Raw genomic sequence first — 27235 nt, forward strand, 5'->3', positions numbered from 1 at the left:
CTTACAGGCGATAAAGCAAGACAGAGGACAGACAACTGAAGATATGCAGATGTTTGCTGAACCAGAGGATCAGAAGAACAAGCTGTGAATAAGATGCCTAAAAGTTAAAAAAAAAAGACTCTGAGGAAAAAAGCAGAGGGTCATATTGACTCCTGGAGGAGGAATAGAGCTGAGGAATCCAGCATCCTCACTATGGAATGAGAAAAATATTCATAAACTACATGCAAGAGGAAAAAAATGGAGGAAAGGCAGACTCAAGCAGAAAAGAGAAGGCAGCCAAGAGACCAGAACCCATGAAAAATTAGAATAAACAGATGTAAAATGGAAAAGAGAAGAAAAAATTGTCTTCAGAAAGAAAAAGAAAAGACAGGAAGAACTTCTGATTTGTATGAAGAGTAGAATAAAAAAACAGATTATGAGTGCAGGCTTCTTAGTAGAATGGAAGATGAGTTAATCCAAAGAACTGAAGTTTACATCATGTGCCACTTCGAAAATATCCATATTTCAGGCTTAAAAGGACCTGAAAGGGAGTGTACTGGCATCTGATTGTACAACTACAGGTCAGTTTCTCAATAGTAACTGGCTGCCTGCATGCACTTACCCTGCAGTAAATGAGAATTAATTTTTTTCTTCCCCATCAGCAAAAAAGAAAGGAAAACGGGTGTGAGGTGGTCATGAAGATAAATAGTTATTTTATGGATACATTTTGTGAGGTGCATTTTGGGATCTTCTCTTTATGAAGGACACACACTAGAAGTAAAAATTGAATACTCAGCGGTGGACATAATTTTCAAATCAATGCTTGTACAACTGCAAGACAGCTAAATAATTTCTAGGGCTGAGCTTCATACAGAAGAGGGAAAACAGGCAAGTACAGACTAAAGGATGGAGGGACCCCCATGGAAAAGCAATAAAACCAATGTGGAAGTAGTAATCTGAAAGGAACTAGTGTCAGACAGAGAAATAACTATATCTAATTTGGTGTAAAACAACTTTTGACACAGAGAAGCAACTAAGATATTTGTACACTATGCAGGACCATAAGAAAGTAGTAATCTAACCCCAATTTCAAATTAATTGATGTAAGATATCTAAATGATGATAATGTAATTTATTCTCAAACGGACATTTGAAAATAGTATGAATTGAAAGTAGTTCAGTAGTATTATTTAAATATCTTCATACACACATATATACACATATACATAGATAAATACACACATATAGAAATGACTACATTCAAACTGCACTGTCCAAACTTCACAAAATACCCCCCCCAATAATGGGAAAAAAAATCTGTGATTTATGTATTGCCAGAGAAACACTTTATTGTTAAATTACATAGTATTCCTTAATAGTTGCGACTGGAAGTGAACTCATATGGCAGAAAGAACGAAGTGGACCAACCAAATCAGTGATTCAGGTAGTGATAAATAAAGAAATAGTGGCCATGTCCTTAAGTTACATTCCGCTTGTTGTTATAATCTTTAAAGACTGTAAATTTTGGACATATCCACAAAAAGCCATTCTCTAAGGATATTCAAATCCACAAGCGACACCATAAAATTGTTCCCAGTCTTTCCATTTCATTATCTATCTTCCTCACTTCAAAACTAAAACTGAGCATATCATTTGTGAAGGTGATACTCCTTTAAAAATAATAACTACAGTGCTGGATAATATGGTAATGCAGATGCTAAAATTATAGTAGAGAAGATATATTCCGATCCATTCATCCACTGCTGATTTTACAAGCAGTTTCTTGGTAAACAACCCAGCTAAATTTATCAATAGGGATATTTCAAACAGTACCCATATTTATTATCTTTCTTTTTAATATATCATCTACCATGGTTAGTCTTTTTCAGAATAAAGTACTTTGAATCTTAATTTTTATCTCCTGCACATCTATAATTTAACAACTTTATTTCATTTTGTTCTGAAAGAATCAAATGAATGAAATATTTTTAGAGTATAGGATTATAAGGATTCATCATGTAAGTCTTGCAAAGTCCAATAACCTAGGGATGTAATTTTTAACCAGTAGAGGATAAAAAAATCATAACTCATAGCTAGGCTGCCATCAATAGAGCAAAATTTGCAGCTGTGGTATCACAGGCTGGAAACACAAGACTTCTGAAATGTGAGGACAAATTATTTAATAATAGGTTTTACAAATTTCAAACTTTTCTATACTGCAAAGCTGAAAACCAGATTTCTTTCCAGAGGGAAATCTTTCAGCACTCTGTTGATAATAAGTATTATTGAACCGTTGAATTGAATATTGAATAAGTAAATTGAACCATTTAGATATTAAAACCAAGACAAACATCCAAGACATTTCTAAAAATCTTAATGAGCAGAGAGATGGTTCTATAGGAAATATTTCATTTTTCCAGAGTGAAAAAATTGACAGTCTGAAGATACTATTTTTATTTTTCTTCCTCATAATTTGTGTGGATCAACTAAAGAATAAACACAAACTATTCTTCTTCTAATATATTATATATGTGTGTATAGAAGCTACCCATTTATGCATCAAGGCACTTGTTCTTAGCAATGTATGTTAGTTATTTTATGCAGCTTACAACATATTACTGAGTTTAAAACATCTTGTTCTCATCTTTAGAGTTTTGCACAAGTTTGTGCTGTGCACGTGCACTTTCAGCCCAGACACCACCATTGGATACCAGAGAGACACAGGGCTGGAGGCAGAAGTTGCCTGCACAGCCACATTAGCTCTTCTACAGCTCTGCACAGGGTCACAGAAGGTGTCAACTTTACAGCTCGGAGCATAGTTGGCAGCTTGTGTGAGAACAGAGAAAGAACAAAAAAGGAGGTAGGCCACAGTTCTCCTTCCCTTCTCATCCTCCTTACTCTTTCCTTACCCCACATCTCAACATACTGAAATTGAAAATAACAACCGAGTACGAAATAAGAAGGGAAACTTGTTTGAGGAGAGGGGAAAAAAGAATTGACAGACGCTCAGGGTAACCAAGGAATATTCCCAAACCACTCACACTTCCATTTAAAGTAGGTTTTAAGGTCCTTTATACAGAATATTTTTTGTTGTTTCCCCATGAAGTGCTTCACACAAATTGGTATTTTCTTGTTAGATATTAATTACTTCAAGCAATTTAGCACATTTTTCCTAGTAGTCAACTTAACTCATCATATCTACTTGTTTGACATATTTAAACACATATAAACATTTATTTTCATTCTGAGCTTGCAAATATAACAAATATTTCTTCCCACACTCCCTTATAGTTGTCTGAAAACAGTTTTGAAGAAGTAATTATACAAAAATTCCTGTGAATCCTAAAAGACTTATATGTGCTGTGAATTTACACTTACTGCAGAGCAGGTTTGCGAACACAATTGCCATCCCTCACATTGACAGAGGCTTTTGGGTGATGTAGCTGAACAAAGGATTGAGGTGACATTTTCCCTTCCTTGAGGACCAATACAAAGCTTGGACAATGTATACAACCCATATCAACCTATTTTGCAAAGCTAAGCCAGATGTATAACATAAAGAATCCTTGCACTGGTTTCCACATAGGGAGAATTCCACACACCAGAATCAATCACTCTCTCAAGATCTTCGTTAAAATTGTTTTCTTTTTTAATATGTCCTATAATAAAAATCTACTGATATTCAGTGTTCTGCTTTGCAGTCTGTATTGCAAAATGCAGATGCCACTGCTACCTATTTTTACCAGAAGAACATGGCCAGTCTTACCACAGAGCCAACTTTCCCCTCTTGGTACAAGAGGATTCAGTATTAATTGTTATTTCAAGCTGTGCATAAGAGAGAAAATATAGCAGAAGGAATGGAAAGGGATCTGAGGAGCAGCGGTAATCATCTGGCCTCCAAAATAGATTTTGGCAGTATGCACAGCTTAAACATTTATTACTCAGTCAAGCAGCCTAACAGATGCTGGAATCTCAGGACCTGCTAAAATGTCCAAGATAATTCTGGATACACAGCACATTTGATGGTCAAGAAATCTGCAGTGAAAAGCAGCTACACTGAATGATAATGATAATCAGCATTCAATTTACTAAAAAATTATTTTTCACACATTTTATCACAAACTATGCAAATTAAGGTTACACAGTTAGGGGAAAAAAAAAAATAGTAGGAACACAAGGGTGTTTTGGCACCTTTCTGCCTACACCCCTGAGTTTTTAAAATCAAAGAACTTTGGAAAGAAAAGTCTTGAAAGTCTCTTCATTGTACGGTTTTCTATTTTGTTGAAGCCAGAACCATAATAACCAGTTTAACCAGACATCATGAGTTTGGCTTCTGGTACGGCTTTTCACATCTCACCATGATATTAAAAATATTAAACAAGTAGTAGATCATATCCTTTCAGTGTTTAGGAAGACTGTATCATGTCAGAGATCCATGCAGATGAACTTCTGGTTAAAAGAACATGAATGACATAATATAAAAAATTTGGTAGTTGATAGTCCCCAAAGGGGTCACTGTGAAAAAACCCCACAGCAATTGGTTAGGGCCATGCCTAAGGCCATGTTGTTTTATTGAAAACCCAAATGCAATTTGTTTTGTTTTGCTTCTTTTTTAAAAAGAGCATAAACAACAAAATAAAAGGAAGTAAATTAACCGTTTCCTGGATTTAATGGGATAAAATTTTTAATTCTTGATATAATTTATTGCATTTTAAAAGAAATAAGGGTTAACATACTAAAATGTGATTTGGTTTTGTGGAATTTCATTTTCACAGGGAATTCTGTGTTCGTACAGCACCCTGACTATAGTTATGTTTTTGCAATATAGGGGAGGGGGTTGTTGTTAAGTATCTCTTTAAATACCTCATATTTATTCAATAAAGGTAAAGTAGGGTGAAAAAAAAGATTTTTAAAGATATCAATCAGAAGGTAAATTTATGAAGCTGACAAATAGGGACTCAGAAGATCACGAGACAGAACTATTCAGAGCATTTCTCTACTGAAGTACAGATAGTAACCATGAAGTCTGGGATTCTCTGGAAGCATGACTGAAACTGAATCAGAGAAAACTAGGACGTCTGCATGTAGGCACGGACACCTACATGCAGTGTTAATATGCTTACTCCATAAAAGAAAGTTGGAGATGGAAATGAAAATAATTTTTCTGCCAAAATTAGATCTATAGTGAAACAAAACAATTTGGAAGTAAAAATAATGACTGCCAAAAGAAGAGCATTGCCACCATATGAAGATAGCTTCTTTCAAAAGGATCATAAAGTCAACCCCATAATTCTTGGCATTCCTGTAACAAACGGCTTTATAGGATAAAAGGCTTCATCACAACAAAGAAAAGACCCCATCATGAATCGCTAGTGAACTGTGAGTGGTCTCTGTGCTGGAATTCAGTATTTAATTTCCCCAGGTTAAATGATCTCACTTTGATTTAAAATATTTAAAATATAGCTCTACGCTGCAATAGTACTTGAAGTGTTAGCTGAGAAAACTCTTTCACACAAAGTAACAGATAAAAATTTAAAAATTAATATATGTTGGTTCCAACTGGAGGCAAATAACAAAACCTAGTAGAATTCAAACACTAGTCCAAATATTGTAGGCACAAATTACTGTTATATAACTTTCCCCCAATGTTTCTAAATAAGAACTTACTTTCCAAAAAGGTTAAAAAAATTATAAATTAACATTCCAGGAAACATGTTGAGTGTTAAGGGGTGTCAACAATCTCATAAAGCTATCCTTCAGTCAGCTTCCACACTGATACATACCAAGTAACAAACAAAATCAGTCATATTGCTTTTAAATAGCTAACACTTGATTCATTTCAAAAAAACTTCTTTAAGTTCAGAGGTAGAATATTTCAAAAGACCCACTTTCAGTAGAAATTAGTGTTTAGAAAATTACATCTCTATGAAAGTCTATGGCATTTAGTTCTAAATTTAGTTCTGAAAATGGGAATTCTGTTTTTTTATTTTACAGAAACATTTGAAAATTCTATTCAAAATGCTTAAGGTAAGACAGTCCAAGTCTGGAAGAGTACCTAGAATTATAACAGAAGCATGTTTTATTCCAGATTTGCCACTATTTCTTTTTCCATCAAGTACCTTATGTTACATTTAATAATCAGCTAGTCTTGGATAAACTTTCCAGGCCAAAATGTATTTGCAAATATTCAGCTAGAGAATGTGGTATTGTAACACTTTTGTGATGCATCATTATCAGGCAGATTGCTTTAAATCTACATTGACAATTCCTTACTACAGCTGCTACCTACAAAATAGCATGTACCTAATCAATTTAGTCTTTCAAGGAGGAATAAATTAACCTTAGTTACCAGACAGTCTTTCCTTATCTTACCTTATTATCTTAAATTTTGGTAATTTAAGGCAGAAGTCATGGTAAACTTGACTGGTCGGGCAAATATGCTAGACCATCCAAACTAATGTAATCCCAGTACCAAAATGCAAGTAACTCCTCATTGTGGAGGATACTGTTCAAGTTCAAGCCTTCTGTATTCTGACAGAAACAAGCTTTTTCATCAAGTTAGAAAAGCTATTTCTTTTTGCTGCTTATTTAAAAAGATTTTCATTCAGGGAGCTTTAGTAAGCTACTTGGGGGAAAAAAAAATCCTAATTGTCAGAACATAAAAAGCAATACTGACCCTAGAGTTTTTTGCTTAATCTTCTGCATTGGTATTTTCCTTCCAGGTTTAATATTGAACCTACCAAGAAGTACTTAGGGACTTAGCTGTAACTAACATTTGCTTTATATTTACCCCAAGCCATAGTGTTTGGTATTTAAAACAGGCTGACACTGAAAATTCATTTAAAGGTCCACTTCACTCATTACATGTTTACACAAGTAACTCACTGATTAAAATCATGGAAAATATTAAAAAAATAAATTAGAAGAAACAGTAATCTCACATGCCATCTGCACGAGACATACATAATGATATAATCCAATTTCTATTTCCAAATTTAAAGGTGTGAACACACACACAAAATCAGAGACTTGAAACAATCATTTTTCAATTTCAGCTGTAGTAAAACTGCACTATTAATTTATCCCTTAGAAGAAACCACGAGAAAAATAGTTCTGAGTAGCTTGTTTCTCAGCTATAACCAAAATATATCAATAGCACTAATCTTAACATATTTTGAACAAAGCCGTTTAATTAATAAAACTGTCTTGTCTGTCTGTTATTGCTATTTAAACTGAATACAAAAAAAAAGCTAAAAAAAAGCTTTATTGCTCCTTTAGTCATTTAAGGAATGTTGATGTAGCATGCCAAAATATTTACACAACACTTTATCAATATATTGACTCCTGAATAAATCTTATTTATTATCCACACATAAGACCTTCCATGAATAAATGACAATGCACTTTTTCTTAGTTTTTTGGCATTGTTTTGTTTTTTCTTTGGAGGGGGAATATTCTTGCTCCCATGGTTTCATTTCCCAGCATTTCTAAGTTTCTTCCCAAAGAATATTTCTTCTTTTCAAGCTCGTAGCCTGAGATACCCAAGATATGCAGAAATTGTTCAATAGTACAAAAATTCCAGTCAAAGAGATAATATTCCAGTCAAGATAAAAATCACCATAGCATCAAAAGAGAACTTTTCAGGTTATTCCTGAAAGTTTTGATTGCCCCCCAGTACTAAGCACTATTATGTCAAAATACTTTATCAATAACTGAATACTTACATATATGATGCACTACTACAAAGGTAAAATTGATGTCCACTGCCAAACTTGCTATCAAAAAATAATATACATCTTAGAAGATTTTATAAAGCAGCAAAATTTTGCCTGCCATCCCAATAAAAGGAGGGTATGAACACACAGTATGTATATTTTATGATTATTAAGCTATGAGAACCATCAGTTAATTGTAACTCTATTTATCACTGTTTTAATGGGTTCTGAGCAGGGGACGCCTTTTTTTCTCGCTAATAGCTGTCCAAACATATTCAAAGTGAATGTCATCATGTTCAAGACACATTACTGTCAACCTGACACTTTAATCAACTCTTCAGTGCTAATCAAGTAGTGACATGTGGAAGCAATATTTCAGTTTCTGATTCAGAGGAAGTAAAGCAGGAGTAACCACAGAGAAAAAAAGCAATCCCTGTTTGTGCTTTGCCTAACATCTTTCCTAAAACTGTAACACCAGTACAGACTTACACCTAGAGCAACCATTGCAGCAGATGGTGCATTACGCATCTCAGACAGCGACAGCAATGTGTGGTGGTATCCACTAGGCAGATTAACCTCACTTGCCTTGTGCCAAGGATTTCCTCTTACTTCTGGCCTGCAGTTCCCATATTCTGCTTAAGGATAAGCAGGGTACGGTTTTAATGTTCTGTTACTACTAATAGGAGATGCATGACTAATTCCCAGTGCATGTGGTAAAAGACGACTTGAGGGTCTGTTCTGTTTTCAGCAGCAGGTTGATTTTAAATGGGACTCTTGAAAAATACTGAATTAAAAGCCTGATTTGCATCTACTTTATTGGGATTGCCCTCTCCTGCAGTGGGACTGTATCCTCAGAAACAGGCACATAAATAACAGCCTAGACATTTCCCTGTCTCTACTTCGGCTTTGGCACCAGATACAGGGAAAAGCAAAAATAACTCTCGTAATATTTCTTTCTGCAATCAAATAAGCCACAAAGTAATAACCTGGATGTAGTGAATGGATATTTTGTAATGATGTATCACGTATTTCTACAGTGAAATAAAAGGGACTACTTCACAAGAAGTTCATCACTGTATTTCAAAATAAGAAAATCACTACATATGTAGGAAGCCAAAGAATATTATTTTATAGCACATACTAGTTTGTCTGGTTTAAACAGATGGTGCACCATCAGAGAATTACTATCTAAACCAGTTCCCCAGTTTCAAAGGGCTAAATGGAGGATAGATCCACACATTCAGAATTTCATATGATGGAAATTAGATATTTGATTCATATTTTTAAACTCATAAATAATAACTACCATAAAAATGAAACCTGAATTGGGAAGAAAGATTGTCATGGATAACACATTGCTTAAGAGATAGTGATTCTCAAATTCCCAGCTTCATACAGCAAAAAAATACTTAACATGACAAAGCTTGATCAACAGATCCAAGTGAAAATTCAGATTTAGGAATGTGCGTGGATCTAACTGTAATTGTCCCTCTCCCCTAGAGACAACCACCTGCTACTGTAAGAGGCAATAGAAATGAAAACCAATCTCAAGGAAGAGTAGGCAAGTCAAATATCTATTCATTGAAACCTGTTCTGTGAGATCCAAAGAGCAATTCTTTGTTTCTCTTGGGATCCTACAAAACATATACAAAAGGGAAGAAAAAATGAAATCTGCTTTCCAAGGTGTAATTTAGTCCAAAAAAATTGGCTTCCAACCAGTAAAAGTTGTAAACTGTGTCTCATCCACTGTTTCTCAGAAGGATCTGTTGTAATATCTGTTTCGTAAATGTTCACTAGCAGACTGTGATGCAAACAAGGTATTGCAGATTTATTGCAGACTACTTTCAAAGTGTACAGCTGTTCCCTACTACAGTGGGCGCTGAAACCTCTATGAAGAAATGACAGGTTAGCTCATGTGAACAGGAAGAAAAATGACAACAGTGTTCAAGATACATTATCAGTCTTTCTAGTGTTATAAAAATTGCTTGCAGATAATATTGCTTGTGAAAAGAAAATTAAACTCTAGTTTTGGAAATCTGTTGGTGAAACACTACATTCTAATGTACACTGTTTCAGATGACATATGAACTTTGTTACTGTAAAATAAAACCTGGTAATGGTTTTGTGGTTTGTGTTTGCGATCCCCCCACCCCCACTCCCCCCAGTTTATATACTGGGCATGACATCGCATTGTATGGAATACCCCTTTGGCCAGTTTGGGTCAGCTGTCCTGGCTGTGTCCCCTCCCAACTCCTTGTGCCCCTCCAGCCTTCTTGCTGGCTGGGCATGAGAAGCTGAAAAATCCTTGACTTAGTATAAACACTACTTAGCAACAACTGAAAACGTCAGTGGTATCAACATTCTTCTCATACCTAGCTCAAAAATATAGCACTGTACCAGCTACTAGGAAGACAATTAACTCTATCCCAGCTGAAACCAGGACATTGATATGGAATCTGTGACTTTTAGGTATTCTCAAGCTGTTATCTCTGAAAACGCCATCTGTAATCAGAAGTTACCCAGCTACCCAACAAGAGGATTTTGCTGACACAGAATTACAGTCTTCCTGGTCACTTTTTAGACTTCCACATCTCTAGTAATTAATGTGATAGCCAGACCCAAAGAATCATGAATTTCTCATGAACCATATATGTTGCACATGCAGCTACATCTCTCAAAATGTACATTTCTGTCTGTTATTATCATTTTATTAGATACTAAAGTTGTACCTTTCCTATGGAAGTCACAGCCTGTCTTCATTTTTAGGTTAACAAGCTGTATAGTAACATTACCTAGCACGTATTTCTAAGGGACAAAAGTCCTTAGGAATACCATCTAAAATGTGAAGTTCAACACAACAACAAAACATTTTACATACTGTTATGATGACAATCTTATATCAAAGTTCACATGGTGTTTACAAATATCCTAATAATTGCAGGCGAGATTTTATAGCATTATAAACAGTGAAGTATCAATTTTCTTCAAACAAAAGCAAAGGAAATGGCCTGTCTCTTCCCTGTAATCCTGCAATTAAGGTGCACTTTACCACTTATTAAAGCCAGAATCCCAGAATAATCCTCTAGGTCTGTCAGTCAAGCACACCATATCAGAATACGAGCTACTATGATTCTTTCCCCCACCATACTGACATTTCCATTTTCATCCCTATGTCATTTATATAAGCTGCACACAACTGTGGTCATGAATTTTAAAGAGCTCAGGTCACATTAAGGTCTCTTTCCTCTTGATGAGATTTTGAAAGAGGAGAAAGACTGCATACTTGAAATTCGGACCCTAAATAAAAAAAACTTTAAAAATATGGATCCTATTTAATTTTTCTTCCCCTTTTTAAAAAATATGCAGCCATTTTGAATGTTGAAATGCCTTTTTATTGGATAATAATTTTTTCTTGATGATAAGCATGGAAAAGGAAGTTATTTTCATCTTGAAAGGTAACTTAAATACCTAATTTTGAAATACAATTAAAGAATCCTCAGCAGTATATGCATATATATATATTATTTTTTACATAGTTTAGAAAGAATTTATTCAAATTCTCTGCTAAAGTCTGTTACTGCAGTTCTGGAAACGCACTGCATGCAATGTAAGTACTACCATCTCGCACAGCATGTTATTTGCCTGAACCGTATATGCTTTTGCAGTACTCAAAACTGTTTTCAGTACTCATCTCTGCCTGAGGCCAAAACAATGTAAAGAAGAGCTGTCAAGAATTGTTTGTATTAAATGAGAACACAGCATAGAGAAAGAATGGATAAGAAAATTAGAATATGTAAGAGTTTTGTTTCACTTCCAGTTCTATTTCTGAAACTCAAATTCAATCCTAATGGATCTCTTTAACTATGGCTCCTACTAATTCATAAGATGAATCATATGCCTAATAGAGCACATCTCTGAAGTACTACTGAAAGAAGAAAAAAAAGACAACAGAAATCTGTACTAAAAATGGGAGATGAAAATTTTGTTTGGAGGTTATTTGTTTTTAAGAATGGGACACAAATAATAAGCTTCGTATTAAAATAAAATTACTTTGTTCACATGCTACTTACAGCCTTCATAAATATCTGTTGGTATGTGGACTGCTGCATGTTGGTAAGACGTTTGCCGTCGGAAAACGGGATCTTCTTCAAACACTGGTCTGATTCTCTGGCTGCCAGATTCAGTGTCATTCTTTTCAGGCTTTTTAAAGAAAGACATGTAAAGGGCAAAATATTACAAAGTATGCTAAAAACAATTCCATTCCCATTTGCCTCTTTTTACATAAAAGTCTCATAGCCTTTCTTTCATAGCTAACTTTTTGCATTTGTGTATAAGCACACTTATTTGCTCCAGGTCCAGAAATATTTGTGTATACTTTATTTCAAATTATGAGTTACCCAGTGCAACTCAGTGAAATGAAGAGCTGCAAAAGAAAAGTGACAGCCTAACACCTTACACACCTAAATTTCACAAGTGCATGGAATTTTTACACCCTTAATGCAAGGCAAATCCATTACCTTTTATTATGTGCAATACTTTGTACCGAATCTTAAATATAAATACTGTATACCTCATTTTTTCCTTCTGTAGATTATATAGTAAATCACAAATCTTAAAATGATACCACTAACATACATTTCATAAATCGATTTTTGAGGAACAGTGGTGCACATCCAGACAAAGAAAGGAAATTAAGCCTTCTTAGAACTCTGACTGAAACAGGTTTTGTTCATTGGTTTATTTTAATAATAAATCTCAGTGAAATCTCATGTACTCTCCTGGCTACAGCTGCCTGGATGGAAAGGTTCCCAAACACTCAGGTGCTCACCACCACCTGCCTGCCTTGGGTTCCCATCCTCTCTCACCTGTCTGCACCCTGTCTTCTTGATTCCTTCCAACTCACTCAGTCATTTGGACTAGTTTTTAGAAATTTTGAAAAGCAGAGGCTTTTTCTACCTCAGCTACAAAAATTGCATGAAGTGTGGAAACCAAGGAAGTAGTGAAGACCAAAGGGGAGGTGGTAATGTCTTTACCTGGCTCAGCTGCAGCTGGAACAGGAGGCCACACGGCATGAATAGACTGCCACTTAAATCAATAATGAATCAACTATGATACTGAATGATTACTCAGGCCAGCAATGTTAGGCAACTATATCAATATTTTTAATACCGCAGAGTCATCAGTTTTTGAAAATGTGCTGTGCTTGAAAAATAGTGCTGACAAAGAAGCACCTGTCTAGTCAGTGTCAGGCATGTGCGTGCTGAGGCTATTCTTTATACATTACCACTGTGTCTATTATACCCTATCAAAGTTAGCTAAATTTTCTTACCCACAAAATAATCTAATTAAACTGCATATGTTTCCTCATCTGCTTCATCACAGGGCTACGGACAAATGTTATACTAAGTATAGGTTCAAATGTTGCCTGAAGTAAGCAGCAGTCTCAGATGAGTTTCAAGGAGGTGGTTTCCTTTGGAAACACAAAGGGCAGAACTCATCTAACTAGTGACATCCACTGATTTCAACAACATAGCAGCGTTGGCCTCATCTCCCCAGGCTGCCTTCATAGTCAATGAAGAGAAATGGGCATTTTTAGAGTGCAATTCATCTCATCTTAATTAGACACCTATTTTCCCATGACATGAATCATGCCTGAGGAGTGCCTCCTACTTTCCACTGACTGTAAAGGTAGCCCTAGGGCAAGTCACCTAGATGTAGAAGTCTGCAACACAGCTGTCTAGAATTAGGTGAGATGAATCTCACAATACAAGTCTATTAAACTTCTGGAAGAAAAGAAGGTGGGTACTAATTTTGACTACTTTTATGCAGCATAGCTACTATATCTTATGCTAAGAAGTTAAAACTTGTTACTTATTTACTACTTAACCCCACTCTGGTGGATGAGACAGAAGGGAAAGCATAACTCTTAATACTCAAAGTAAGGGATGACCTTTTTTCTTTAAGTAAATCTATTACCAGGTAAAGTCCATGTATATCATGGTATTAAATATTCTAAATTGATAAAATGTGTAAATGACCTAAAAACATTATTCTCCTTGGAACACCTAACACTACATGTTGCCTTTTACTTTCACATGTAATAGTTCCAGTGGACATAACGACCTCTGTTATGGACGTTGTCCAGGGGACTTCTGAATATCATACTTTTGCATTTAGAACTTTCTAAGACAGTAATGTTTTATTTTGGGAATGTGGATTAGAAAAGCAGAAAATACTTGTACAATGCAGCCTGAAATATTTTGATCCAGTATACCATGCTCTTAGATCTACCAGAAAGTAAAACCATGTATTGGGTCTGGCTGGGATGGAGTTAACTTTCCCCATAGCAGCCCTCATAGTGCTGTGATTTGTATTTGTATTTGTAGCTAAAAAGTTGTTGATAACACACCAGTGTTTTGGCTACTGCTAAGCAGTGCTCCCACGGCATCAAGGCTGTCTCTCCAAACCCCATCCAAAGGCCAGTAGGCCGGGGGTGGGCATGAGGTTGGAAGGAGACATAGCCAGGACAGCTGACCCAAGCTGACCAAAGAAATATTCCATACCATATGATGTTGTTTTCAGCAATATAAGCTAAGAGAAAGGAGGACAGGAGGGAGGCATTTGTTATTAAGACGTTTGTCTTCTGGAGCAACCACTATGTCTACTGAGGCCCTACTTCCCAGGAAGTGGCTGGACATCGCCTACTGATGAGAAATAGAGAATATATTGTTTTGTTTTCCTTTGCTTCTGTGCATGGCCTTTTTTTTCTTTAATAAGCTGCCTTTATCTCGACCTATGAGCCTTTTGTCATCTTATTTTCTCCTCCCTGTCCTGCTGGGGAGGGGGAGTGATAGAGGGGGGAGTGATAGAGTGGCTTGGAGGGCACCTGGCAGTCAAGGTCAACCCACCACAAACCATTATAACTTCTTTTGAATTGTGCAAACTGGAGCCAGGATCAGTAACAGTTTATGCATTCTATGATTTGAAATGACACAGCATTATGATAGCTCCAGACAATGTAATCTGGCTCAGTTTTTTATAAGTTTTTGGTGGGTTTTTGCTTCAGACAATGTAATTTGGCTCAATTTTTATGTAGGTTTTTGCTGTGGAGAACTGGAATGGTATACATTAAGCAAATTCTGGAATTCTTTTCACAAGTTATCTTTTGGCTTCATGCTGCTCAAAGCAATGAGTTTGTCTAATTCTGCAAATGCAATCTCAACAATCAATCACTCATGTGAGAAAATTTCTCTCCTGCCTGAAAGCCATTTGATTTAAAAAAAACCCTAACACTCTTATTTCTGAAGTTAGTACCAATGACTACAAACTCTCGATGCTTTCACAAAACACTTGAGAAAATAATTGGGGACCATAAAGCCACATTGTTACAAAAAAACCACCAGAATGAGTGGGTGTCAAAAGATTTCTTCCAATTAATTTTCCACAAGACATTTTTGGGAGGGGGGGGGAGTGGTAAAAGAGAAAGGGGGTAAACCATAAGGTCCATCCTAGCAGGTCTTGCACAGAAGTTTTCATACTACAGTATATTTAGATTTTTGATTTCAATTTCTGAAACATCTGAACAAAAAATTATCATGTTTCTTCTGACTGGTATTTCAATTTCATTCCAAGTAATAGAGACTAGCTTTCAGCCTCTCCCATCACTCATGTGCTATGGAAGCAGCTTCAAGTCTACTGCCAAAATTTGACTAAACTTTGTTGAAACTGAAAAGGTTTAAATATTCCACCTGAATGCCTTAAACTTTCAAATGTAAAGTCTACTTCCCACATTTCTAACAGCACACACACACAGGCTCCCCCAAAGATGACTGTGGTAAAGATCTGTTTGATCTTCCTACCAATATTACATGATACCAAAACAAGAACAGGAATCTAAAAACTCTTCTCAATTTAATTGATGCGGGGCAGTGGATCTACCAGGACTACATAAAGTAATGTAGAAGCTTTTGCATCCCTATCGTTGACTTTTCCTGGGAGTATTTTGTGATGTATACCTCTGATATTGAAACAATGCATCTATCTGCCTCCAAAAACTCAGAGACACCAAATGACAAAATCCTTTAAAAGTTCTGTAGTTTCCTTCACACAGGATTAATTTTGCTATTAAATCTAAAGGTGTCTGAACTCATTCTGCATGCAACAGGCAAGTATCAGAAGCATTACAGACAAATTAGTGTTGCACTCACTCGGGCCACTACCTCCTGACCAGCAAGACTAATGCTGTGCCAGGCCTTACACATCCAAGTTTGTAGTGGATCTTTCTATATAAAATAAAAACTGCTTAGTTCTCATTTGTGAAATTCACTAATTTCAAGTAGCCCACATCTAAATTAGAAAAAAAAAAGATAAGGAAAGATTAAAAAGGAAAACTTCAATGTTATTAATTATTTTAGTCTGGTATTTCTATCAAAAGCCTGACAGATTGTGGCATTGGTTGGTACAGTTTTAATACCCAGTTAAACTTTGTTTTCAGGAAAGTAGCAAAACACATACTTTGAAGGAAAGTAATCCAGCATGTGAATATAATTAAAATCCAACTACAACCAATTTCTCTCTCAAGTCAGGAGCTGAAATGCAATCAATACTGGCACAGGAAAATCCCACAGGAGAGAGTGGCTGAAGATTAATTTTCTATCTATTCAAACCTGGCCTTCACTTATTGAATTACATTGTTACCTACCACCAACAGTCAGCAAAATAACTCACTCATTTCTCCGCAATGAATCTCCAGACCAATTTCTCCCTCCCTTGTGAGGGAGATAAAATCCATTTCTCTTTTCAGTTCACATTTGTGCCATTTTAAGGCGCGCTTTTTTTTAAATAAATGAAATATTTTTTCATGTGTCTACCATTCACCATCAGAATAAAGGGAAATTGATATAGCAGCTAAAATTCAGGTAAAGTGGGTTCTTCTGTAGCTGTTCTTTGTGATCTTGGCTAAATCACTTTTGGCATGATCTAAAATAAACTGGAGGTTACTTTCTGTTTTTTGTAAGCCAAATACATAGCAGAAATAATGCAACTTCTCTCTCAAGGGCTTTGTGAACATAAATTAATGTATGTACATGAGGTAACTGGAAGCTTTATGCAAAGATGTATCACTGAAAAATGTGTATAGAAAAGCAAACAACCATCAAAACAAAAAGAAACAAGGTCATTTCAAGAAACTTTGACATAGTCTAGTTGCCCATTTCACTGCAGCCAAACATCCCGATTCCTTTCCACAGCATTCAGTTACTTTTCGTCATCAAAGCCGCAGGAAGACAAGTGGATTTTGTATCTCTACTATTAACATTTTCATTTAATTGAAAAGCACCAGTTACTGTAGAAATGAGAAATATTTTTTCCACAAATATAAAACTTACTGGTTTTTGCTTCTTGCAGCTGTTAAAACTGAAGATCAGAAAACTGATATTAATTAAAAAAAATCATCAATTAAACACACAAAACCCCACAACCAAACTGAAGCAATCTTCAGTTGTTTTCTGAAGGCAAACTCTTTTCAGGAACAACGTAGAAGTTGCTCCAAGCATTAGAACAGATTTAGCATCAGGACAAAAGAATAAAAGGTAGATTTCTTTTTTTTAATTCCCAAACCAATATCCAGCAAGAAATAATGGCACCTGCCTGCTTTCATACTTATGTAAAATAGAAAGCAATTGGCTGCTAGTATTTTCCATTGCCCTAGTATCTAGGGACTGTGTTTTGCATAAAACCTCACTGTCCCTATCAATGCCATTTTAGAGAATGAATGTGGATGGAATTATAATTGTTATGGTTTTAGGGACATCAAAATTCTTGCTCTGTCATTCCTTTCTGTCTTTCCCTGCAGATTTCCAAAAGTTTTATATTTTCATCTCTAGGTTTCTCCCCTTTTTTGATTTCTGAATATCTGTTGAAATTTCTAAATGTAAAACATTAAGCAATTGAGTCTCACTGCCTATGCTTCTTTTAGTCCACTCCCAGATCTACCCTGTACAAATGAATGCTATCATATACAAAATAAGCATAGAATTTTTCCTATGCTCAGTTCCTTACTCAAAATCAGTTTTGCCGTTTTGTCGGGGTTTTTTCCTCCCTGAGGAAAGTAATCCAGCAGAACTACATACACAGCCCCTCCAGCACTGCTTGTGGCCCCATTAAAAAGTTACAGCTGGACCTGATGGGGAGAGTAAAATGAGATGTTGCTTGAAGCACATGGCTCAGCAATACGCCTGCAGCAAGCAAAGGATGGGAACAGCTCTTCTAAGGACAAGATAGAGGGAAGCTAATTTTGAAGAGGCAGCTAGAATGCACTTCTAATAGCCAAAGCACTTTCATAGCATTTTAGACAATGTCATGAGTGCATTGCCTTCTGATAACATTTTTATTTCCTTTTCGATAGATGTGATTTTCTAGCTGCGGGAAAACTGCGGAGTACATTAGGTGGTTGTGACAGAACTGCAAACAGTTTACTTCATTTTTGTTTCTGTGTCAGTGGGAGACTGAGGTCTTCAGCTACACTAAGATTTTAAGTAAAGTGACAACCTTCTGTCTACTCTTAGGGACAAAACTCAACCAAAAGAGTTATAAATAAAATAAGAAAACAGTTGGCTCAGGACTTAAATATTCTTACTTTATCTGTTAGACAATAGAGTGGTGTTAAACATAATAATATATATATATTCATATATATAAATATAAGAATATATATACAAATATATATATACTGTCTGGGTAGCTTCAGATGTAGGGAAATAGTTTTCTGTTTGCAACTGTCAGTGTGTCGTGCTCAAGGGCCATTTATTTAAAATACATATGAGTTGTTTTCAGTGCTTTTAGTGTTTCCATATGTTTCTAATGTAGCAGTTGGTTACTGTATGTCGGTAAGAAAATAATGGAACTCTGCATTGAGTACTTACATTTTTTTAAAAAAGTTTTCTTTTATAGCAGTCATTTTATTTTCAGCATTCTGCCAACTGAATAACTTTAGTATGTATCAAATACAGCCAAATTAATTAAAAAGCATTTATTTGCCTCTTAAGAAATTTTCCTGAATGCAAACTACCTTTTGCTGATAATCATTTCTATACATCTATTTACAGGCTTGTCCCTGTCTTCTGTATACAGAACTATGTTATTTTTTATGGATGGTTCAAAACCCACTCAATGCATTCGTTTGTCTGACCTTCACAGTTCACAGCTTCTGATCAGAATTTTTAGATACCCACAAAATTATTATATATCCCAAACATAATAGTGTTTTCTCTTTCTTTGTATACCAACCTACTCACAAAATTCACTGCATCATGACTTTGGTTTCATGAATAAATGAATCCTTGATGTAATCCATTTATCAAACATAAGGACTTGGAAATCTGGGGACTGACTTCTTAGTAGGGCCTGTAGTGATAGGACAAGGGGTAATGGTTTTAAACTAAAAGATGGTAGATTCAGACTAGATATAGGGAACAAATTTTTTATGATGAGGGTGGTGAAACACTGGAACAGGTTGCCCAGAGAGGTGGTAGATGCCCCATCACTGAAAACATTCAAGGTCAGGTTGGACGGGGCTCTGAGCAACCTGATCTAGTTGAAGATGTCCCTGCCCACAGCAGCGGGGTTGGACTAGATGACCTTTAAAGGTCCCTTCCACCCGAAACTATTCTATTATTCTATGAAAGTCTGGCTCTCTTGTAGCCTTTCAGTGAATTACATTTTAGAGAAACAGATGAAAACGACTGGGTTGTCCTAATTTCTTCAGGTGGAGAGAGTTTCAAAACAGAAATCCAAGCTCCTGGAAATCATGTTCTGTTTGAAAGAGTTGACATTACATCTATGAGTGTGCCTTAAATACCATGAATCAGAGAATTATAGTTTCTTGTAAATAATATAACGATTTTCTTAATTTCTGACAAAATGGAACATTATGAAGATATAAGAGTTCATTTGGCAATAAGCTAAAAAAATAACCTTAAGATGAAAAGATAGTAATAAAGGAATTAATGGAAATTATAACACCAATTATTTTGAATTTCAAATTATTACACCAGCATTTTATCATCCATGTTGTGAAGAAAAATGCTAAAAGGACTGATACTATTTTTATTTTTAATCACATCCACAGGACCTATCCTTGCATTTTGTATCTATGGCTTACAAATCATTAAATAAAACTTCTATACAATTTTGCAGGTAGGAAACTGAAAGAGACAGCCTGTTTTCAACAACATGATGAACAATTACCCAGCTAGAAAAGGTAGTCAGCATATGGCTGGTCAAGTATTAAAGAAGGAATTTTGTGGTAGACTAGTGATACAAATGGGACAGAACATGGCAATACATCATACTAAAATTTCAAATCTGTTTACTAATACTTTTCCCAGAGGAGCTGGAGTACACACCTGCTCAGATTTACTCTCTTAACTGAAGATAAGAATTCAAATTCTTACCAGACTTACCAAATAAAACTTGTTCCACTTTCTAAGCCAAGACCATTCCTCCATCTCCTTGATATTTACTTGAAAACTAAAAGTATAAATTGCCTGAGTCAGCCTGTTCCTACAACTAATGCCCACTGAGTTCAGGGAGACCACCTACTTGCAACCACAGGCCCAAAGCAAGCAAGCCACAATACATGTACCTCTGATTTGAAGAGGCAAAGACTCTATTCTGTAAGCGTCTCAACAAGGTAAGGCTAAGGTTAGATCAGATGGCAGGGTGAGGGGCTGAAAATCTGATGTCACCTAAGCATATTAGCAATTAATGCAATTTATTTTAGAGAGACCTGTGCAATCAGCTTGTCTTTCCTAAAACTGATATATTTTAGTGAGTTAGAATTAGTATTTGTTGGAACCTTGACTTCTTATTTAATAACCAGAAAAGAATTGAAAGTTACGTTCTTTTCTCCTAATTACAGATAACAGCTGACCTTCACAGCAAACCTGCATAAAGTCTGCTGTAGTAACATCAGTATGCAAAAATTCATTTCTGCCTTCTCCTATTTTCTTTTTAACTACAATGTCAGGTAAAATGAAATATGTATTTTAAATATTTAAGCACATAAGACATATAAGATATATTTATCTTCCTAAAGATAAGTGTGACACTTCCCTACCCCCAAGTCACCAAGAACCTCTCCTAATCCCCACAGTGTTTCAAGGATGATGGAGAACTGCCTCACAATGACATCATCACCCTGGGATCCATCCCATCTGGTCCCATGGACGTGTGTTGTCTGACTAGCTTCAGTGGTCCCTAATTCTATCCCCTCTGTTCCTGAAGGTTCAGGCAACATCTCCATATCCTTCCTGGGTCGTACATCTTGGTCATGAGTTCAGGAATCATGATGTGCAACCCCATCTGAACCTCCCAACTTGGTTCTCTTCTATATGGGGTGATGGCCTAGGAAAACTCAGGGGTTCAGGACTGGGGTGCTCACTAAGAGTGATTTTCCTACCTGCCCTTAAGTTCTCATGTGTTGCACAGAACTGCCTACTTCAGCACTGACTTTAATAGTGGCTTGACTGGATAAGATGGTATCATCAGCCAACACTAGGAATGCAGGGTCATATTAGAATAAAAGCACATCTTACTCTGATTTAAATGTTATGAGTAGTTAGAAAAGTCCAGTCAATTATTAACAAAAAACCAATATCCTTTAAAATTCATAGCCTCCTTCAAATCATTGATCATTGACATCCCATTAGAGTACTCAAACATATGTAATAAAATGAAATAAAAATACCCATTGTTGACAAAAGTCCCATAGAATACTTGGTCACCTACAATTTCAAGACCAAAATGCACTCTAGATAATTTAGATTTTTCATACATCACCCAATTAAATTTCAAACTAGGAACTGTTCTACTCTTATTGGAATAAATTACACTGCCTACCTTTTACCACCCCCACGTCTGATTAAAGATCATATCCCTGGAGAACAAAAACTGTTAAATCATCTTAATGCTTCATTGGGAATTAGTTATAATACCAACTGAATGTGAACATTTAATTAATTCGATTTTTTCATCTGATGCAGTTGTCTTTGCCATGCTTTTGCTAAGCCATCGGCTGATCCTGTTTCACAGCTCACTCTTATCTTCAGTCATACCGGTTAGGTCCAGATTTTGTACATCCTGCAGCATACTAATTGGTTATTGCTCTTTCTTCTTAATTTATACCATCTTCTGTGTCAATAACAACATTAATAACAGTAAAGCCCTGCTTTGAGAAGGAGGTTGGACTACGTGACCTCCAAAACCCCTCCTAATCTAATTTTTTCTGTGATTCTCTGAGTTAACACTAATGGGGCTCAAAACACTATACAAACACCACTCACTAATTCCTGCTTACCTAAATATAATGCAGCTTTTCACTAATTAAATGCCAGCTGTATCTAGGTAGGTAAAAGCAGTAGGTAACAGTAAACCATGCACTGACCTCTGGGTTACATATGGACCATAGACTTTCCCTGCAGACTAAATACCATATAACAATTTAAGTAAACTGCCATAACACTATGTAAGACTATTTATACATTTTTAAAAAACGTTAGTATGGTGAAATCCTAACAATACAATAAATTAGAAGAATAGCATTCACAGAGACTGAGGGAAATTTTAGAAGGATATTCTGCCCAAGAAGAAAAGCACATCAGAAGAAAAACAAAAACAAAAACAAAAAAACACAGAAGAAAAAAAAACAACAAAAAAGAAAAAAAAAAAAGAAGAAACAGGTCAACCCTTAGATTTTGAAAGAACTACAAAAAAGTCAGCAAAAGAAAATACCTTTGTAAAAGGTCAGCTGAAGCCAACGAGTTCAAAAGTTTTTAGGGTCTGGACAATGTGATTCCCCACTGGATTAAACGTTAGTTGCAATACACACCATAAAGTGAGCTGCAGGAGTGGCTTTAATCCACCTTTTCGCATACCAACACTAAAAACTCTGAAAGACTTCAAGTCACAAGACAAAAGCAGAAGCACAGATGGCCTTTCACAGCCATGTGGGCAAGTAATATTTCTGAAGCTAAACCCCAGACTGCTTCCTACTCAGCCCTATGCAAGGCATGACTCAGGTGCAGAACTTCAGAATAAATGACCTTGCATATAATGAGAGGCTTCAATTCTGAAGCTCTGCTGCTTTGCCATATTACGGCAAGTACTGGAAACTAGAGATGTTAGTGAAGATAACTGCAGGAAAGGACAGCACTGGATACAGTAAGAAAGCCTTACACTTCACAGAATAGACTGATCATCCACTTACAAACACATACAAATGAAATGCTTTATATTAGATATGGTTTTCTTTTCAGTCTTTTTTTTTTTCATCTGTTCTCCAAAAAAAACCAACAGGGACAAAGCATGTTGAGAATGGCTATGTGGAAAGGCCAGGGAAAGTGATCCAGCCTTTTGCAGATTGCATTGGCCAGTTCAGAAATGCTCTCATCTGCAGAATCAGAGGCAGGGCAGGAACAGGCGAGGAACTGCATTTCAGATCACTGAAACTACAGGGAACTCCCTGAAAATCCCAAAACAGTGAAATGCATAGATTATTTCCTGTTTGGGAATATATTCGGATTCATACACCACTGTGAAAGTATCTCCAAGAAAGCAAATACACTATTACGTCTCTGAGTAAGGCAGCATTTCAGGGTATCTGAGGAAAGTAAAACTACATATTAATCTCCCAATCAACTAATAATAATTGTATATGCTTCACAGAATGGGGATTCCAGAGTGTCTCCTTTGCCCCATATACAAAGTGAATATTAAAGCCAATTTTGTAATTATAATATTTACCTCTTAGCCATAATTATGAGGAAGGCTCATTTGGTCATTTATTTCATCTGACATAGGAGTAACCAGTAGATCAGCAGAACCACAGAGGATACACCTATCAGCACATTGTCTCTTTTACTTAACTTCTTAAACTTGAAAACAGGACTCAAAGATTTTGGTGATTTAGCTAACTTGAGCCTAAATATTAAATCTTATTAAAATATTTTAAGTGCTCCATTCCAGGGTTCTTGATATGACTTGGAATATTCAAAGCCTACTTCCACCTTCAATCAATCATATGAAAACATCAGATTCAGTGATTTGTTTTTTACCACTTAAAAATCTCAATGTGACCCTCACATTTCAAAGTGACATGTCAAGACACTTGTACAACATTGCTATCTGTAATTGGGCAACAAAGCGCTCACTAAAAATCATTGCTTCAAATGCTATAAATGCTATAAACATTCTATAACAAGTTCAGCTTTTGGAGTTGTTTTTATTTACCAATAAACAATACACTGCATTCACTGTAATTGTTATCACTCATGCATTTGATATTAGTAGGAAATATCCTGAAGGAAGAAATTTTCCATGAAACTGATGAATCACTAACTTTAGGGCTGAATTCTGATCTTTGATGTGGCATAAACTTAGCCTCCATAGGGAGACTTCAAGCACTGCTCTTTTGTGCAAATTTGCCTTCAAGGTAGGATTCTCCGCATTAAGAACATCCTCATCTTTTTTAGGACACTGACAACTACAGTTATCACTCTTGCCATTATTATTTCATAACTCTGTTTCACAGGTAGGAGATAGCTTTGGGGCAGTCATATATTTCATTATCATGTATTTTTCATTGCAGCCTCGAACATAAATTCATTTGGGAGAAGACTTGCACAAATTTGAATAAAGTAATAAAAACCTGACACCTAGTTTTTTAACTGGAATACAAAAAAAAAAAAAAAAGAAGAAAAAAAAGCAAGAAGCTGTGCTCCCTGTGGCAATAGATCATTATAATTTCAATAGGAAGCTCAAAGGAATGCCTTTTCTCCCTATGGGTTGGACTCAAGCTTACCTATAATGCCTTGAAATGGAAAGACCTGATGTGCTTCCCAGTGATACTTGGAAAAAGGCACACATTCCTCAGTGAACAATGCAAAAAGTCTTGGTACTAAAGCAGACAATGTCAATCATGCCCTCACTATCAGTTCCAATGCTCATTTTCCAAAGAATGGCATCCAAATCACAGTTAGAAATTGTAACACTGGATTCCAGATGTGAGAGAGGAAAGTGCACAGCAAAAACACTGGAGTATGCATTTTCCTAAAAGACCTGGAAGTCAAGGTACCATGAAATTACAAGAAATAAGAACAATAAGTCCTCTTGTATAAAAAGGATGAAAAACAGATGTAAGACCAAAGAACATAAAAATATGGTTTTCCTGCTTACTCCTCCTCCCCATATACTAAAGATAAGACACTTTGTGCTATCTTACAACAGGATTTGTCTACATCTTCACTACAGCAAGAATTGTATTTTTTAACCATAAACCATTATTTTTGTTATACACTGCAGTGTGAGAGATACAACTCCCCAAAGCGTAATTAATTTATTACATAAAAAAAGATAAAACATGTATCTACCTTTTTAAGGCAGTTTATTTTCAAACATATTAATTCAAATAAATTTTTTTCAACCTATGTACCAAAGTAATATGTTCTATGATATCTAGAATATAATAACTTAAAAAAGTAACATCTCTGAATATGTTGTATATTTGAGAAGCACGGGACAGAGGCTTGGAATACTCTCAGGAATCAAAAAGTGCAACAACCAGGAAGTATTTTCTGAAAATGGAAATAGGTTAGGACACCTATGAGAATCTATCAATTTTTCCATCTTAATTTCATAAAATTTTAAATGTATTATAGACTTAATTATTAATTCCAAGTACTACATGCCAGTACCAAAAGGTATATGTTAATATTCAAGATATATTTTTAAAAAAATGAAAATATAGTTGAAAAATATGACATTTATTACAGATTAGAAATTCCTGTTCTAAAGAAACTTCTCTCAGGCTTTAAAAATGTTCCCTATATGGGTGTATCAACAGTCCTACTCTGACAGTCTTTCATAATGCAAGATATAATTTATATTAGCAAAAATGTTCTTTCCCTCTTATAGCTTAGGTCAGTCTAAGAGCAATTTACCCTAGCAAAATGTCTCCCTTGTCTATATTAAAAAAAGGCTAGAATAGGGCATTTGTCTGTATAGCTAATACACATTACAGTGAGAAGGGAAAAAACCAAACCAAACAAAATGTCAATAAAATCCATGTCATATTGCCAAGAATCAGAATAAATAGCACAGATGCAGCTGAAGTTGTCAAAGAGTTCAAAATTCAAAATACCTCCATCAAACATCAGTCAACTAATATTTCAGTCAATTTACAAATTTAGCCATTAGCCCATTTAGGTATCGTGATTCTCCAAGAATGTACAAAATATCATCTAAAGCAAGTGCTAAATAGTGTTTTCCAGTGAAATTTTCACATGCCTAATTCTACCACATACCATAAAGAGATGCAACATTAAACAGAAAATATGAGAACTAGGTATGTAAATATTATTTAATCCATCATCTGCAATATATTGGCCTGCTGAAAAACCCTAGTAGCTTCAGAAGGAGAAGAAAATTAATCTAAAAATAGCTGCAGCTTACACACATGAAGAACAGCACTAACAAAAATAATCCCTAAAAAGACCTACTGTACATAGAAGGGATACTTGTTGGAGCCTTCTTGAATGCAGGGGTGTACAAATCACAGTTATCATCAAGTTATCTAACTACACTTTCCAATCTGTACGAAACATACTTTGTCCACTTACTCATTGTAAATGATGGGGCAAATTCTTTATGACTCATTTTAACAATTTTTTTCAGCATCAAAGAAGCAAAGGACAAAGAGAAGATAAAAAGAAACACAACACATCCTAATTGCAATTGTATCCATTTCACATAGTTGCCTGTGATGTTACAATGTCAAACTATATTGGTTGTCATACAATGAAAGCAGAAATAAGAGCACCATGCAACTTTAGATAAGGAAGTTAGCTGGCTACTATTGCTAGGCTGCCCTACTGTAAAAGGAGACTAGGTCTTCTACAGCCTAGCACTTAAGCTTTTCCTAAATTATTTGAGACAAATTTCTCACTGGAAATGCCAATCCTTCACTGTCTATGAAATCCTAAAAAATGTGTAGCTTCAGCTCAGGAAGAAAACAATGCTTTGAAATCTACCTGTAGCTAAAACCAGACGGTAGAATATTGATTTTGTTATTTGTATGCTGGCATCCAGAGCCAGTCAAATCACTGAGATAGAACTCCTCTTACATATGCAGATACAAGGGATATTTCTAAAGGTATATATTATCAGAATAAGGTTAAAAAAAACTTCCAAAACTGAAGGAAATTGGTATCTGCTCGGTGACATGTAATAGGTAAAGCAATCCCTGCCCCAGCTTTCTCTATACTGTCAGGGCAGGTCTTTACATGCAGTCTCACTTTTCAGTCCAGCAACCGGAAGCTGTTGGACTTGCAGAAACCTGGCATCGCCCTTCCAGTCTCTAGAATAAAGTTTCTTTATGCCTGTTACCTTTGAGACTTGATCTCTGGAGTTCCCCTTCTGCCCTGCCCCAGCTCCAGACCCTCCTCCTAACTGACCATATTCAGGTGCCACCTCCTCCTCAATGGCTC

The 27235-nt window shown here is 35.7% G+C and overlaps 1 protein-coding gene across 15 annotated transcripts in view; it reads right to left on the minus strand.

Moving 5' to 3' along the window:
- The window catches only part of CACNA2D1 (calcium voltage-gated channel auxiliary subunit alpha2delta 1), a 433632-nt gene that overhangs the window by 172694 nt on the left and 233703 nt on the right, over positions 1 to 27235 (minus strand). For all 15 annotated transcript variants that reach the window (XM_052789138.1, XM_052789141.1, XM_052789144.1 and 12 more), the window contains exon 6: positions 11765 to 11894. In XM_052789138.1, the coding sequence (XP_052645098.1) occupies positions 11765 to 11894 (130 nt within the window). The remainder of the gene's footprint in view (positions 1 to 11764; positions 11895 to 27235) is intronic.

The sequence above is a fragment of the Harpia harpyja genome, chromosome 6 (assembly GCF_026419915.1).
Source record: "Harpia harpyja isolate bHarHar1 chromosome 6, bHarHar1 primary haplotype, whole genome shotgun sequence".
In the NCBI taxonomy this organism is placed as follows: domain Eukaryota; kingdom Metazoa; phylum Chordata; class Aves; order Accipitriformes; family Accipitridae; genus Harpia; species Harpia harpyja.